A 17281-nucleotide genomic window follows, 5' to 3' on the forward strand; every position below is an offset into this window, starting at 1 on the left:
CAAACTATTTTCCGTGTAGGGGACATGGGGGGCTGGGGTCCCTGTATTAATTATGTTCACATAGCTTTGATTAGAAGGACCACAGATGCTGATCCATCTACTTTGAGTCAGTACTTCAGATACATTATCTCATGTGCTGAGAGCCAAATAATGTCAGACTTTTATTTATTTATTTTCATTTTTATTGATGTGCTATCAGTTAATTATTTCATGACCGAATTTTGATAATAGTTTGTTTGGTTAAGGCATGTATGTGTTATAAAGGACTTTTATAATGAAGCTCTGTCAACATTTTTTCTCTTCAGAAAACGGCAATAACATTGCATTTGACTTATGAGCAACAAGACTAAAATGGTATCAGTACATTATCTAGAAAATGTATTGATACACCACTTTTTTAGAGATACAAGATGTATAAATATCAGAATATTGGTATGGTCTGTAAGGAAGATCATCAATAATGGATGCAAACATCTCCACGATATATAGAAGCTTTTATTAAAAATAGTTATATTTGCATGTGAAATACTTAAAACAATTATATCGCTACAAATATGTATAATGCACTTACACTGTAAAGACTGCATGATTGTGAGTTTGCAAGACGTACTCCTACTTTTCCCCATGTGCAACTTGCTATCACAATCCTTTGCTCACGTGTGTATTTACACTCGTGTACACGGTTGGTTACTGTGGGTCTTACTAACATAAGGCCTGGAACAATTATATAAACATGTTTCCTCTATGGACAGAGGCAACTGAGCGGTCACCTCCTGTTCTATCCTCCAAATCCATGCACCACATTTTCCGCGTCAACACTTTTACAAATCTGTCATCATTTTACCTTGTTATGTCGGGTCAAAAGTGTGAAGGATTGAGATTTGCGCAAGAAATGTAAACAGACTAATACTCCATACACACGCAGTGCAGGCATTGAAGTCAATAGTAGGTTTACTGACTAGATATTGACCGAGTAAAGTATTGTGGCTTGTTGTAGTTTTCATGTATTACACCTCGTGTATGTGTGTAGTTGTGTGGCTAGTAGAGTAGGAATAAAAGCTATAGGTATTTATTTTATTCTGTTTATATAATGTATTTGAATAGGCTTCTTTTTGTAAGTTTTGTACAAGCTAATCAACTTCCTCCATGAAATGATGCACACAACTATGCTGATGTTGTCATGGTATGTGAAAATAATTTGATAAACCGGAAACAGGAAATAAAATAGAAAAACTGTTAAATAAAGAGCAAATAAACCACATCAACACAGTTAAACTACATCTACTTAAAAAAACATCCAAAAGCCTGAGATGGAAAATAACAAACAAACAAACACCATACATTATAAAAGCCCTGAAACCATTCTGTAGGCTAAAAAGTCAGGATCAGGTGACTGCAAACGAACTGAAGGATACCTTTTTTTTTTTTTTTGGTTTTCTATATAGCGCCCCCTAGGAGCACCAGAGAGCCATAGCAAGTTCTAAGGTCCTTTCTAGCAGCCAATGAGCAAGCAGAGTGCTGCGGCCATTACAGTCAGCAGTGTTAAAAGCATTCGAGTCGACTCCTCCCTTCAAATACCATCGGTCTGGAAGACGGCACGACGCTCTGTCCCGGCAGCTGATTGGTGGACCACAGCAGAGGGGGTGGGTTATGTGGAGATCTTCCAGAAGATGATCTGTCTGTCTTCTCCTCCTGTGATCACTGAGCTGCACTGCTCATTCATCCACATCGCCGTCACTGCACCTGTTCCCACAAACACAAGTTACATATAAAATAGATATATTGAGTATGTACACATCAATCAGGCAACAAGTGTGTCCTGGACCTTAAGCATCAGCTGTTCAATCTATGAAGAACTTTTCGATAAGTCTCTCTCTCTCTCTCTCTCTCTCTCTCTCTCTCTCTCTCTCTCTCTCTCTCTCTCTCTCTCTCTCTCTCTCTCTCTCTCTCTCTCTCTCTCTCTCTCTCTCTCTCTCTCTCTCTCTCTCTCTCTCTCTCTCTCTCTCTCTCCAAAGTCCTATCTTTATTGTATTGCAGATTTGCCCAATCTGTTCATCCAATGTATTGTGAAACAATGCATAATGAATAACCTTGGCTTTACAACAGGGAGGAGATAGCCAGATGCTGCGGTGAGTGTGTGCGGTCACCTGAGTGTGCGGGGATGCGCTTGGTGACAGTGTTGCTCAGCAGGTCCCAGAGCAGCAGGTCACCAGACTGACTGCCAGACAGCACCGTGTTCCCGTCCCAACAGAAGCACCTGGGACGAGATTTACCAGGTCAAATCAAATCAAAACACACATCGGACCAACTGGAGAACGCTGAATCCCAGTTCAATCGATAAAGACGTGTGCCCCAGACGGGCTCTCTGGTGAGCGCTACGTTACCTCATCTCCTCCTCGGCTCGCACTGATGACATCACGGTGCCCGTCTGGACGTCTATGACCTTGAGGCAGCAGTCCGCCCCGGTGCTCAGGACGTGCCTGCTGTCTGAGGAGGCAGAGGCTCGCGGGTTACATTTCGGGGCTGCTCAGCACGTTAAAAGGTGATGATTGAGTAGAGGTGAAATCAAGTTGATTTTCGCACACACGCACCAGAACTGAAGGAGATGTGGTGGATGGTCCCGGAGTGACACTGGACCTGCTGCAGTAACCCATAGCTCCCAGTGTCCCAGATGCCCACCGTGCCGTCCTTACATCCCGTCACCAGCATGGTGCCCGCCGGGTTCAGAGCGACGGCGTTCACCTAAGGACAAAACAAAATGGGTTAGCACTCTAGAATCAACCATGGAATGAAGACAAAGTGCTGTTTGTCTCCGCCTGACAGTTCCTTCATTGAATTCAGCCTTGTTTGATCTGACTGAGAACACTTATGACACACTTATGACACATGACAGCCCGCGGCGATGTTTGATGTGGTTGTTAAATAAAGCGTCGGTAGCGCTCACCCCGGACTCGTGTTCAAACTCGTACAGCAGCTCTAAGGAGCACCGCTTGCTCCCGGATTGGTTGTCTGGATCCCGCAGCCAAACCTTTGACACAGAAACAAATCAAAACACACGTTTAAGCCATAGCTGGCAAACTGATGCAAATATACTGCTTTTTGAACGATGACACGTTATTGTCCAGATCTGACAATACAAGGTTGCTGGTTCAATTCCCGAGGTGTCCCTGAGCAAGACACCTAACCCTAACTGCTCCCGACGAGCCGGCCGCCGCCGTGTGTGTGTGTGTTTGACTCCGCCGTCGGTGTGTGAATGTGTGTATGAATGATTGTCGCCATTGTCGACAGTCGCTTTGGGTAAAAGCCATCTTTTAGTGTGAATACATTTGCATGACAAATAGTGACGTCCTCATGGTGTGCCCCTACCTTGACAGTGGAATCCCAGGACGCCGTGTACAGTTGGTCGGCGTGCCAACACATTTGACTGACGGCGTCATCGTGACCCATCAGTGTGTCTTGCCGCCTGCCGTAAGGTATAGAGTAAAAGTACCTGGGGGAGGGGGAGCGGTGTCAATAAACTGACGTCATAGCCAAATAAAATGACTATGAAAAACAAGGCAAACAAACAAACGCACAGTCAATCAAAAATGAGACGTACACGTTGTTGTCCCAGGATGAACACGCCACCATGTTATCGTCCGGGAGCATCAGGCATGAAGACAAGGCCTGTGGGAAATCGTCTTTATTTACGCATTTGATTTTATTGTCAGGGACAATACAAAGAACATTGTAACAGTAAGCACATGACACAGAAGTCTGGCTTACAAGGTTTCTAGCCTAAGCTCATTTGATGGTTGGGTTGTCCTACATTTAAAGGATGTTACAGCGCAGTTGACATTATAAAATAAAGGTTTCAGAACAAATAGAAAAATAGTTTATAGAAAAACAGACAGTCATCACTTATGAAGATGACACCTATATAGATGACCATCCACAAGCGCAACACATGCGCTCTGTGAGTGTGTGTGTGTGTGTGTGTGTGGGTGTGTTTGTGCGCGTGACCAAAAGTGGCTTTGTGTTGAGCCATTCATTCGAAATGAATGCAGTTATAGTAGCATATTTCTGCATACCATGTTGGAGAAAGACATGCTTCTCTGGAATTCCTTCAGCTCTTTAGAGAACATTTTTATGGTTGAATCTAGGGAAGAACAAAGACACAACAGAAAGGGTCACAATCACATTGAATAGACTCAAGACTTTTAAAGGTTTACAGTGTTTTTGCGCTTAGTTGTCGGAAAACGACATAAATAATAACGAGCAGACCTTGTGATGTGGTGAAAATGGAGGCTCCATCTCGAGTCACAGCGATTCCAGTCACCGCCCTATGTTCTCACACACACACGCGCACACACACACACACACACACACACACACACACACACACACACACACACACACACACACACACACACACACACACACACACACACACACACACACACACACACACACAAAATGAAAAAGGTGGACTCCACCAATGCACACATATCTGTTACTTCACAATATTTGTATGTTATATGCATTTCAATATTGAAATATAATACAGTTCCAAAGAAAAAAACAATGATCACAAATCTCAAATATTCAAGTTCAAACTATTCTTCCCCTTATCATTTAAAGTATGCAAGCAGTTTTATAATGCAAAACATCTTTGTGTGTGGACTCACTCTTTGTGTATCTTATGGGTGGAGAGCATTTTGAGTTGCTCCATGTTCCCCCAGGCCAGCTTCCTGCTCTCCTCCGTCAGGTCCTCAAACGAAGTGTCCTCACTGGAGCAGGCTGGAAAAACCAACGTCAACCCATCCCAGGGGAGTAGAGCCACAACCGTCATGAATCAGAAGCAGTGGAACCAACAAAATGCTGCTATCAAGTTTTGTTTTATTTGTTGTATTTGGGAGTCAGTCTGATAGGGTTCGGATCATTTGAATTGTTAAAGCAAAGTTAAAGCAAATGCAAAACAATTCATTGGGCCACTACATGATTGCTCATCAAAAGAGCAGTGATTTTGTAATAGTTTAGAATCTAAACTAATTTAGAGGGGTCAACAGTTTTCTCCCAAAAGTCTACTTTATGTAATGTGTGAAATGTGTTATGTCTATTATTTGTTGAAATATTCATGGTAAAAAAGAAAAACAGGGAAAACTATTTAAAATATAAATATTAACCCCACCCATACACCCTTCCGTGTAACTGAAACTGAACTTCCTCATGAATACATGGAGGAGCGTTTGGTTTACTGTGAACTTGATAGACACCTATGTTGTTTTTTAATCTTTGTTTATACATGCATTTTATTTCTGTAATTTCAGGTTGCCTTTTGCTGGCAGGGGAAAACAGATGTAAACTAGCCTCTTAGGCTAACTATGGTTCACTTACAGTTTGACTGTTGTAGTGATCGACCGATATTTGCGTTTTTTACGTGTATCGGCATCGGCCAATTTGTATTAATTTTTTTTTTTAATTTTTTTTCCCGGCATGATTTACAGACAGTTCAATAAATGTTCCTTTTTTAAATTGAGACTTGTAACATTTGCAATCATCACTGTGTTATTTGTATGATGTAAATTGAGGGAGCAAAAGCAGTATCGGCTCCAAATTTCGGCTCCAGAAAATCGGTATCGGTCATCGGCTAACGCCTCGTACCCACTGTACACGTCCGTCGATGGAAGAGAGTGGGCGTGTCCGACGCATGGGGTAAAACACGATCTGCGTATAACGCGATCTGATTGGCCAACGGATCCGTCGCTGCCTGAAAAGTTAAACTTTTCTCAACTTTTGGACGCAAGAGACGGAGCCGATTTGACGGACCCACAATGCATTTCGGGAGCGTCCCATGTAAAGTCAATGAGATCCGTCGACGGACGTGTGCAGTGGGTACGAGACGTGAGGCTGATGAAAAAGAAATTGGTATCTGTATCGACCCTACACCCTCCATATCGGTCGATCCCTAGACTGTTGATTAGTGTTCAATGTCCCAAACATGACTCCTCCTACTCCTAGATTTGTATAATACTTATCTAATACTTATCTTCAACGGGGAAATTTTAATGTGTGTGTGTGTGTGTGCGTGCGTGCGTGTGTGCGTGTGTACCTGACGACATGTCGCTGAGCGTGGAGTAGGTGCTGGCGCTCTGGGTCATGCTGTGGAACCGGGGGGTGATCCTCTGGGGGTGGGGGACGGTGAACAGCTGGGTGGGGGTCTGGCCGAACTCCAGGATCTGAGTCAGCATAGCGATCCTCTGGTCAGGGTCGTCGATGCTTAGCGAGGAAGAACACGCACACACACACACACACACACACACACACACACACACACACACACACACACACACACACACACACACACACACACACACACACACCAAAATCCCAAACCACAGGGACAGAAGAATGACAGAATTAGTACCAGGTGATATCACTTGCCATAATAAGTATAGCGCACAACGTCACCATTATTGCCAATCAGAAACTGCAGTGGCAATAACCAGCATGGACTTATTTACATTGAGGCTGCATTGAAAGCTTCGATGCTTCAACATCACCATCACTTTGGAGAGGCCATGACTGGCCTGTAAACAAATGCAAGAAAACGGGGATCTGCAGTTTTTCTGGGAACATTTTTCATTTTTATATTCATATTAATTCATATTACATTATAATAGAAAAAATTAAATGAAAATGGTACTGTATATTTTTTGTATTTGTTGTAATGTCAACGTAATGTAGCGCTTTTTGTCCAGAAAAACAGCAGCGTCCCGGATTACTTGTATGTCTACAAGCCAGTCTTGGCCTCTCCAATATGGCGACAGAGTTGTCGTACGATCCAGAGGCCAATGCGGCGTCCATGTATACATGTCTACGATAGACGTGTGTCTACGAAGTTATGTTACTTATGTAAGGATGGCATTTTGGTTTTGGTACCTGTCACAATCGAGGCCACCTTCATAGGTCAGCGGGTGAAACACTGGGAGAAAGATACAAAAAAGGTATGAAACATTTGAAGACGTACATTCTGGTTTGCATGGCGCTCAAAAAAGGGCCAGGCTTCTTTGCTACCGTTATGGGATGCCACAGCCTCACAGCCGCGCTGCTTGAAGCCAAACACCAGGTCAATCCACTCGTGGAGGTTCTCCGACACGTATTGGCTCTCCAGCGCAATCTTTTGTTTCTGGAGGAAATCGCCAGCGTCTGAACATAGCAAGACAGTATTATTGATACAATGCATCAGACACAATGCATTTGAAAGTTACCGAACATATTTTTCCGTACGCAAATGGATTTTATTTCACATAATAGTTGAAAAGAGTCATTTCGCTGTGTAGACTCATAAAAAGTGCTATTGTCTGAGTATTGCTTTGCTAGATGGCACCTGTATGTTGTATGGGACCTCTATGTCATTACACATATATTTAAATACGGAATTGAACCAATTACTTTTAAAGAATTATTCCAATATCTTAAAATAATACAATCAATCTTGCATGCTTTTGTACAATATCGATAACATGTCCCCGTATTCAAGTACATGAAATAGAAATATAATAATGCTAATGATTGTATAAAAGGTTTGACAAGTACACTTCTTAGTAACGTAAATGTTCTCAAAGAAACAACACAAGATGATGTTCATCTTGCTGATACCATCTAGTACTGAGGAGAAGGAGGACAGCAGAAACCTGAGGCCCAGGGCGGCAGGTTGACTTCATTGATGGAGCTTCCGTTCTGCCTCCTTCCCAGATCAATGCTAAACTTGTTCTCCAAGAAGCTGGGATCGTCCCCATAGAACTCCGGAATCAACTGGGATACAGACGGGAGACACGCAGCGCATTCACAGCCTTTTCTTATGTTACAGCAATATTCTATAATGAGGAAAATCATGAATTCACACACAGTAACCCATGATGACAAGAAATGACAGTTCTGTCTTCACCTCTTTGAAGTCAGTGGCACCCTCTAGGCAATTCTTCCACGTTTCGTGGATACTGTTGAGGATACACATTGATTAAAGCGCTGAATGTATAACCGCTGATAAAAACTGTTTTCAAATGACTCACATGCCCTACTTAACTTTTACCCTACTTTACTTAACTTTTTTTTTTTTTTGTATTTCCTGTGTGCACATGACTTTGAGTTCCCAAAACCAACGCTCGACGATTTTATGAAAAATAGGAAGTACATGAAAAAACACAAACACACAGAGACACAACCTAAACCATGTATTTTGAATACCAGTTGTAACCCCCTGATATTTAGTTGAGGATGAAAGTGTTGATGGTAAAGGAGAAGGCTGGTAATTGGTCGGTTGCCTCCGGAGCCATGAGTATATTCATGAGCAGGAGTGTGATTGGTGGAGGCGATACGACTCCTACCTGTTAAACATCCTGTCTGCGTGGTCGTAGCGTCCGTTCTGGAGAGACAGCATGTGCTCAGGAGCTGCCCAGGAGCAAAGAGAGAGGATTCAAAAGGGCATAAAACAAGGACAAAGGATATCCTTGTTCAAACAAGGATTTAAACAAAGGGAAGATCCGCATTTGTTTATTGGGTTAAGCAAACACACAACAAAGACATTTTGTGAGTAGAATTAAACAAGAAATCAAGCTTGATTAAAGATAAGCTTTAAGGAACGCTGTTGCATTTGCAACAGCATTTACTGCACTACTCCCCACATCATCTCTTTTTACAGTATTAAGTGACAACAAAGATGTAGAGAAAACACTATGTTATGCTGAAATGTAAAGAAGCAATAATCCAAGACACATAACACACTGGACTATTTTCCTATTTGGTAATTTAGCAGTTATCCAAAGTCACTTCCAGTGTGCGTTATTCCTCATTGGTTTTCGATACGCTTGTGATGACATTGTTCTATGTGTTGACGTTAGGCGCTTGTGTTGACGTTAGACGTTAGGCGGGGCGTGAGGAGGTGGAGCTGAGGGGGACCCACGTACCAACTCTGACCAGGTAGAAGAGGACATAGCCTGGGGACGAGTAGTGGCTGCCGTACATGAAGGACGGCTCTGGCATGCCTCTGTAGCGGGCCTGCAGGCCGAGACACACAGAGAGACTGAGACACAGTGGTTCCGGGCGTAGCAGGCTAGTCGTGTTAAAGTGAGAGGACAGGACAGGGCTAGACGCGATGAGCGTTGTATCAGAGACATGATTTAAATGAATCGTGTGGCACAACTTGTTTTTAATTGTATGTTTAAAAGTGAAGTGGATGGAGGCTGAGGGGTGAAAGGCCTGGTAGTGTGTGGTACAATATACCTTAAAGCAAAAACGATGTACAAACTGAACAATGAGACTAAAAACGAGTATTAAACCTAAACTTAGTTTAACAAACTAAACTAAGACATTCTTACCAGTAACCGCTCCAGTCTCTCTTTGTTTAGCGCACCGATGGGTTTGGTCAAGTCTCTGAAGGTTGCAGAGTTTGTCAAATCTATGAAACAAAGCAGATGGTTCATAGCTGAGACACACTGGCAATCAATTGAAATGAATAATCTTTAATTAATTAAAGACCGGGTAAACCAAATTCAGTATTTTTCTTCTTATCATATTAATTAGGCCTTAAATGTGTCCCTCAAAACATGTAAAAAATTTTTTTCCCATTCATCATTTCCTTGAGGAGCTAGGCCTCAGAGAATGTTCTGTGTGCAGGTTTAAAATGGGCGGGTCTACATCGAGGACCGCGTTACGTAAAGCGGTCCTACTCACATAAACCCGCCCCCTGCTGCCCTCTAGGTATAAATACATTAACCGCGCACTAGCATTCTGTGGTTTCACCCGTCTATGGTTTTACCGCTCACGAGTCTGATTTGAATTGTCAGTTTGCAGCTAGCTTGCCCGTTGGACCTCTCCGGTGATGGGCGTGGTTTCCTGGCCTGCAGCGCACACGCCCCCACCGTCCTGAGCCAGGGATTACTGCTCATTTTTCATCAACTTTGAAGCATAATTTTATATACTTCGCGATTTTTTTAGTCCTTCAAATTTGGCAGGGTGGTTAATAATATATTTTCCTGTGGTATTATAAACTCAAAACCCATAATTATTTTTGGTTTACCCGGTCTTTAATAAATTAATAATTCCTTTTTTTCCCCTCCCACACACATACACAATTTACAAAATATATAATAAAATAATCAACACACTGATGTGCTTTTTCACATCCAAATCTTGCAAAGATGGGGTTGTTTTTTCTCTCTTAATGAACCAATAAACCGATAAAGTCAATTGGTTGTGAAATGAAGTATCTCTAACGCCCCCAGCATGCTAACGTATGGTAGCCACGCAGCTACCTAGCTGGGGGCTGGTGTAGTCGGCCAGCACCCAGGGCAGGATGGGGTACTGGGACAGGTCGTTGCAGCTGCGGTCGGCCAGGTTGTTGAGGTGCAGCAGGTACTGGTAGTTGCTGAGGTGGCCGCGCTGCCACTGCAGCATGTAGCTCTCCGCCGTGTGCTCCATCATGTGGTTCTCTGCAGCGGGAAAATAATAATAATGTATGTTGTTTTGGCAAGGTGAATACAAAATAAGATAACATTGCGCGCTTTGATTTCATTGTATGTGTGATTTGTTGACGACTGGTGACCTCCCCCTCTGTCCTCTGTTTTTTTAACATATCTCTTTAATGATCAATCCCTTTTAATCAATTTGTATTTATGTGATTGTTTTTTTTAACTGAGCATGTTAACACACTGTTTTTATTTGATTATTTCTAAATAAAAACTGCTGTGTGCCATCTCACGCAGCATTGAAGTTTCTATTGCTTTAATTCTGCTTTAGTTCTCAAGTCATTTGATGCTAAATTAGAAAATATGAATATAAACGCTTAAATTAAGAATTAGGAAAAAAATGAAGGGCTCTTGCGTGGAGGACCGACCCAAGAAAGTGGCGATGTAGTAGTAGACTTCATCTCGGTCAGCTGTGTTGTAGAACTTCAGGTAGATGTCAGAGCACGAGTCGTTCTCTGTACAGAACACCTCCAGACCCTGCAACACACACACACACACACACACACACACACACACACACACACACACACACACACACACACACACACACACACACACACACACACACACACACACACACACACACACACACACACACACACACACACACACACCAGCCTTGGAAATTATCGAAGGACTAATCACTGGATGGTGTCTTTTTAACACAATTTGTCTTGATATCCTATTATTATTATCCTATTTTGTATAAATATTATTGTTGCATTTCCTATACCACACAATGGTCATGTAACTTTAAAAAAAAAGCGTGTTATTGTTGTAACATTCAAAAGCCAAACTTAACAACAATATGAAGTAGAAAATGTAATCCCACGCATAAGGGATTAATGTGTATAGAAATGCCTGTGATCTTTATGATCGTTTTGCATGTCGCTTTGGATTAAGGCATCTGCTAAGAACCATAACCATATTTCAGATCAATTCAGCTGAGGGTTGTATAGCCAACGCAAAGATTGATAGTTGAGTGTGGATGAGTTGAGTTATGGTTGGACAGAAATCAGACACTGAACATAGAAACCATCAACTTCAGTCTCTTGTCTTCTCTTAATTGCACAACCTTTGAACAATTATCTGTTTTCTGTGGGTAAGATGAGGGAGGTAGTTAGATATGCTTCTTAAAATGTAAATCACATCAACCACATCAATACTAGAAAATGCATTTCCTGCAGAAAATGTGGTGAGTGCTGTAGTACAATGTGAGGTTGGAAAAATGTTTTAATAAAGCCACATTGATTAAGACATAAAGAAACGTTAAATGGCTTAAATCAAGTGAAGGGATTTGAACAGAGTTCAAAAGTCTAAATGGAGTAAACAATGTAAACATGCACACCATTTTTAAAAAATGAAATTGTTGGAAACAAATAAAGTAACAGCTGAATGAAAAGCGCAAAGCATTGCTAAAAATGCAGAAATGTAAAATGAATTAAACTGAATCTAAAAGGTAAAATGTATTGCCCTGCACTGCTGAAAAATCTGAAAGGTCAACGTATTGCTGTGCACTGCTGAAAAATCTGGAAGCTGAAATTGAAAACTGACTGACGCTGAATTGCATTACCAGAAGAAGCAAAGTGCTGAAATACATTTTTACAAAAGCTGGAAGCTAAACTGTAATACTGTCAAAGCTGGAAGATAGTAGTAGTAGTAGTAGTAGCTGTAGCTGTGGCTGTAGTTGTAGTCGTAGTAGTACTAGCTGCACAAATTATATGCCATATGAAAGGTATGGTATTGATTGATGTTTGTAGAAAGAATTATAATAATCCCGCCAGTTCTTTTTAAAACCAGCCGAAATTGAATGTACTCGCCTAATGCTCATTTTTCCAGCCTAACGTGATTAAAAGTAGTCAAATTGAGCGTCAAAAACTGCCCAATCTGGCAACACTGCCTGCACGTCCTCGCGCTCCTCCCTCAGGGTAAATGAGACCAACTGAAAATGAGGCGGACATGGAACTTAAACTGTGATTATGAAAAAAGTATAAAGGTAATCGAAATTCTGTTTTCAAATTACTGAAGATACAAGTGTCTTGATTTGTTAAACCTTTGAAAGAAGGTTAACGATAAAAAATGTAGCAAGTTACAAAGTCTGTAAGTAGTAAGTGTCAGAGAATGGGCGGACGGTTCCGCCGTCCTCCCATTGACTTCCAGTGTAAAAAATAGTATTTTAAAAGTAGAATATCTCAAAGTATAAAGTTTACAAATAGGAAAAGTCATTGCCCAAATGTATGGACCTAGACCGTGACAGAAGTTGAATGGAATCGATTGGTTTGGTAGTTTTGGCCACATTAATTGCACAAGTTTGTTCGGAAGAAGAATAACTGAAGAGGGATATCAAGATTGTGCATTCCTATGCACAGTAATGACTCCTAACATCCTTGCTACTCCTATATATGAGTAGGATGTTGGTGTATGTATTTTGAATATTAGCAACTACTCTACTGACCCTTTAAACGTGAACGTCCATCACTCACCAGTGGCCTGAGCCCATGCCTCCTTTTGTAGATCCTCAGGACTTGGTGGAGCTTGATCTGAATCACCTGTTCCTACATTTTAAAAACCAATGACAAAAAGACACACAAGCTGTTACACAACCGTAGGTGATGGAGAGTCTACGGTTGTGTAACAGCTTGTGTGTCTTTTTAACCTATAGCCACACATGACTCTCTGTGTAACTGGATTATCACAAAGTGAGCGGATGGAGTAAGTGTAGGCACGGTGTGTCCAATACAGGGGGACTCACCGGGTATCCGTTGAGGGGCTGAAAGTAGAGGCCCTCGTCCGTGATGCAGATGTGCCCGGGGTTGGACACCAGAGGCAGGACCATCTCCGCAGCACACTCCATGTGGGGGCTTTCTGACACGCTCTGGAAGCTGGAAGAAAACATCATGATGAATTTAATAGTAATCTTATAGTTAATGTTTCAGAGTTCTCAAAGACACTGTGTGATATGAAAAGTAAATAAATAGTAAGGCAGAAACCAAATATCCATAAAGATCACATTAAAACTTTTAAACGTATCGTTAGAATGCCAATTGTGCAAGTTGACTCGACATATAGGACCATCACCCTACAATGTAATCTGTGATAAAGCTCCTCAAAAACTGGCTTCTTTTACGAATTTGCAAAGCGTTTTTGGGTATGCATTTACTTTTGTGTCTACATTCAGGTCATCCATCTGTCCCAGCTACGTCAACATCGTAAATAATAATTCATCATTGAAATACCTGTGTTTGTCAAATGACGATCTCGCCAGTCGTGATTGTAAATTAGCTTCAATCTAAAAAGAAACAAACATCAGGACTGGTTATAATACTAGTATGTGATACACAATAAAAGTAATGGAATACAATATGGGGATTTTATTTGAATAATATATTTTTTTATTGGAACCCCTTTAAATCCTAAACACGCCCTGACCACATTTCATATCTTTAAAAAAAGTATGTATTTGCGCTTTATTCAATCTAACAGACAAAGTTCTTGCAGCTTTGCTTTAAATATCCAAAGCTCAAGCACCAATAAAAATAACGTAATATTATTCACTGTTCCAGCAGATGAACACCAGTATTGTTAAAGGGGGTTGAAATGCGCTAATGACTCACCATTGCAGTCTGGTCTCCCAGTTTGTCTAGGCAGGATGCCCTGTGGAGCTGAATAGGGCACAGTATTTAATAAGCAATCACATAGACAAAATAATACACTGTTGTTCATTTGATAATCATTTGTGTCATCAACATGGGCAAATGGAAGGCAGAATAAGATAACAGCATGTTATTTTCAACATCCTATTCATACAACAATTTTTTTTTTTGTAATTTTAGTCAAACAAGCCAGCAATTTTATCTGTTTACATTGGCTTGAGAAAAAGTACAAAATATACATTTTCCAGCACACGGGGCAAAAACCTTCAGCTGAAGCAGACAGCAAAAGGTCAATCAATAATCATGAGAAATGTACCTGTAGCAATGTTTGGACAACATCTTCTGTTTTATTCCAAACTTCTAGTTGAAAGTTAAACCTCTTTTCCCCCTGTGAGGGAAGCGTGCAGTTCATATTGAGGGGTACATGAACATCACATGCATGAAAAATAAGATCTCCTATTCTAGAATACATAATGCCCAAATCTTTATTATGACTCGCTTTAAAAAGATATAGAGAGGTAAATATGTTGTGGTAACGCTTTCTGTGATAGCAATTCATAGAACCAACCACAGTATTTTCTACCAGATTAGTCAGTACTCAAGCTTTGCGGATTGACAAATCACCATTTCATGCTTGCTTTGATTGCCGAGTTTATTACTTGCAGCAAGTCAAGCATGTTCATTCAAACCACTTAACGGTGGTTGGGGTGTCAATTTGTGTTTGTACAAATGTTGAGCATGGAAAATCAGAAAGACAATTGCCATTTTCAAAGTTTCAACTCACTCTTTCGATTCTGTATGGCGCAATGACATTGTCTTCTTTCATATAATTGGCCTGAAATCAGATTTACAGTCATGTTAAAGTTGACAGAATAATTTAGAACTTATGGAGCTCTCTATTATTCAGGAAATGATATATTCACACACACACACACACACACACACACACACACACACACACACACACACACACACACACACACACACACACACACACACACACACACACACACACAGAGTGTGGTAGTATAATGACGATAAAGATGATAAAAACAATGCATCAGTTAAATAAATAACATATTGTCAAAGGCACACCTGTCTGCATAAAATAGAGATGGTCGGTGGCTTGGTGCTGTGGAAGAAATTAAGATAAAAAATAAATAAGATTCACAACATTTAGAGTATGAAATCAATCATAATATCAAAAAATAAATATTGTGAATTGATGGGTAAGTTATCTACCACTGGATGAATATGATATAAATTAGGTTTATAGGAGATAGCTTTTTTTCTTTCAAGATTATATCAGAAACTTTTTAGTAACCTTTACCTACAACGATTTGCAGCCTCAGCTGATGCACAGCTGGTTTGTCCTACCAGTTTGGCAGCTTGGCTAAATAAAAGAAGCTTCTGTAAACCTCTCTCTCTAACCCTAACCCTAACCCAATGGCAGAGCAGAACTCACTCAAAGGGGTTCTTCTCCTTTTGGTCCACCACCTCAATCTTCTTACAATCCCTGAGAGGAATCTGTAGGGGATAACGATGGAAGGGGCCGGCACAATTTAGATTATGACAATAACAACACTTTTTAGATATGTTCTTAAGATGCTCTTAAGAAAAGACATCAATGTACGCAGATAAATGAACACACACCTTTAATATTGGCTCAGCAAAGTCTTCAGGATCAAATATGAGCGATTTAGAGCAAACCTTGAATGAGCCTCTGACCTTTCTGAAATAAAGAATATATAATGACACACAGCATTTAAAACATGGCTGATGTCATGTTGTCTCTGCAATGCTGATTACATTCTAACCTGTTGAACAGTTCATCATGCTTAGAACACACTGCTATTAACATCAACAAAACACTTATAAAACCATTGTTGTTCACATATTACTCACCTGTCCTTTGTGGAGCTTGCACCAAGTTGCAGAGCTGTGTGCTGCTCAAAGTAGTATTCCTCGAGGTCCAGCAACAACAGGGAGAACCTTTAAAAAGGGGGGTTTTAAAGGGATAAAAACAAAAGTAAGATACAGCAATAGGCTTGTGTAGTATGCCAAGCAAGCCTAACCAGGCATGAGGATAAGGGAGGTGATAATCATGTAATTCATGTGAGCACCAGTTGGCTGAGAAGCCAGCTGTTGCAACCAGATAGTCATCAAGTTGTGTTGTGTGCTGGCATCAGGTATCCCTTTGGACTGTTACTCTAATTGTGCAGTGGAGGGATTCAATGCTTTTAGCCTATCAACAACTTTGTTATCTGCCACATTAAAGGCTGATATCACTTACCAGCATTGGTAATGTCAGGTTCATATATTTTTGGGTTAGGTGTGTCAGTTTACCAAGTGACAAATGTTGATTAAATGTCATAATTATTGTTTATTTTCGTCACATTGCTTAATGCAGCACTTTAAATATTAATCAATATAAGTTTCTGTTTCGAATGTACATATCAACAGTGGGCCTGGCAACATGAGCCTACGATATTGACATAGTGTTTGTATTTAACTAACATTTTCCTGTTGTGGAAGTCTAGGTCTAGCAGAATTACATGCCACAGTTCATCTCAGGAAACAATCCCGTTTTAGCTACAGAATGTTGGATTGAATTGCGTTATTATAACAATTAAGCCATCGGCCCAGGAACCCCAACTTCTTCTGGAACAGATCCATGCATGAATGCTTAACTTAAAACTCAACTATTGTTATCAATAATTTTATAGTTCCTTGACCCGTTGTACTGACCAAGTCAATTAAGAAGGAGCAACATTGCTGAAAACACAAGACATTCTATACTTAATTGAATTCAGCCATTACAAGAAAAGTAGCCTACCTAATTCGCTTATACAGAAATCCCCACATATCACCAAGCATCCTCCGGCCACTGGCCTAGTAGCCACTGTTAAACCCCATCTTGCACATTTAACGCGAGACACAATCCACATGTTCAAGTAAGTGCTGATTCCGAGAGTTGTCAATGTGCTCACCTTTCTTTAGATCGCTCTTTTGTTTTCAGAAATGCCATGGCTGCTGCGCACCATCGCTGGCAATTGTACACCGTACTCTCAGACCAGCCCGCTGTAAACACGGAAACGCTGCGGAACCATGTGACCGACT

General features: G+C 40.9%; 1 protein-coding gene across 1 annotated transcript; it reads right to left on the reverse strand.

Annotated features, from left to right (window-relative positions):
- Positions 1–475: 475 nt before the first annotated feature.
- Positions 476–17195, reverse strand: nsmaf (neutral sphingomyelinase (N-SMase) activation associated factor). Its single transcript, XM_084475594.1, has 31 exons — positions 17152–17195; positions 16067–16153; positions 15815–15893; positions 15627–15688; positions 15257–15293; positions 14946–14996; positions 14478–14549; positions 14123–14170; positions 13745–13797; positions 13261–13390; positions 12992–13063; positions 10877–10985; positions 10296–10472; positions 9360–9439; positions 8949–9039; positions 8370–8433; positions 7931–7982; positions 7677–7797; positions 7057–7188; positions 6922–6964; positions 6092–6258; positions 4668–4779; positions 4264–4322; positions 4071–4138; positions 3599–3666; positions 3367–3490; positions 2945–3028; positions 2592–2742; positions 2385–2487; positions 2148–2257; positions 476–1743 (listed from the first exon to the last, which is right to left on the reverse strand). The coding sequence occupies exons 1-31, from the start codon at positions 17187–17189 to the stop codon at positions 1649–1651; spliced, it is 2739 nt and encodes a 912-aa protein (XP_084331720.1). The 5' UTR covers positions 17190–17195; the 3' UTR covers positions 476–1648.
- Positions 17196–17281: the final 86 nt, after the last annotated feature.

Source organism: Micromesistius poutassou, assembly GCF_964030765.1.
Source record: "Micromesistius poutassou genome assembly, chromosome: 11".
Lineage (NCBI taxonomy): Eukaryota > Metazoa > Chordata > Actinopteri > Gadiformes > Gadidae > Micromesistius > Micromesistius poutassou.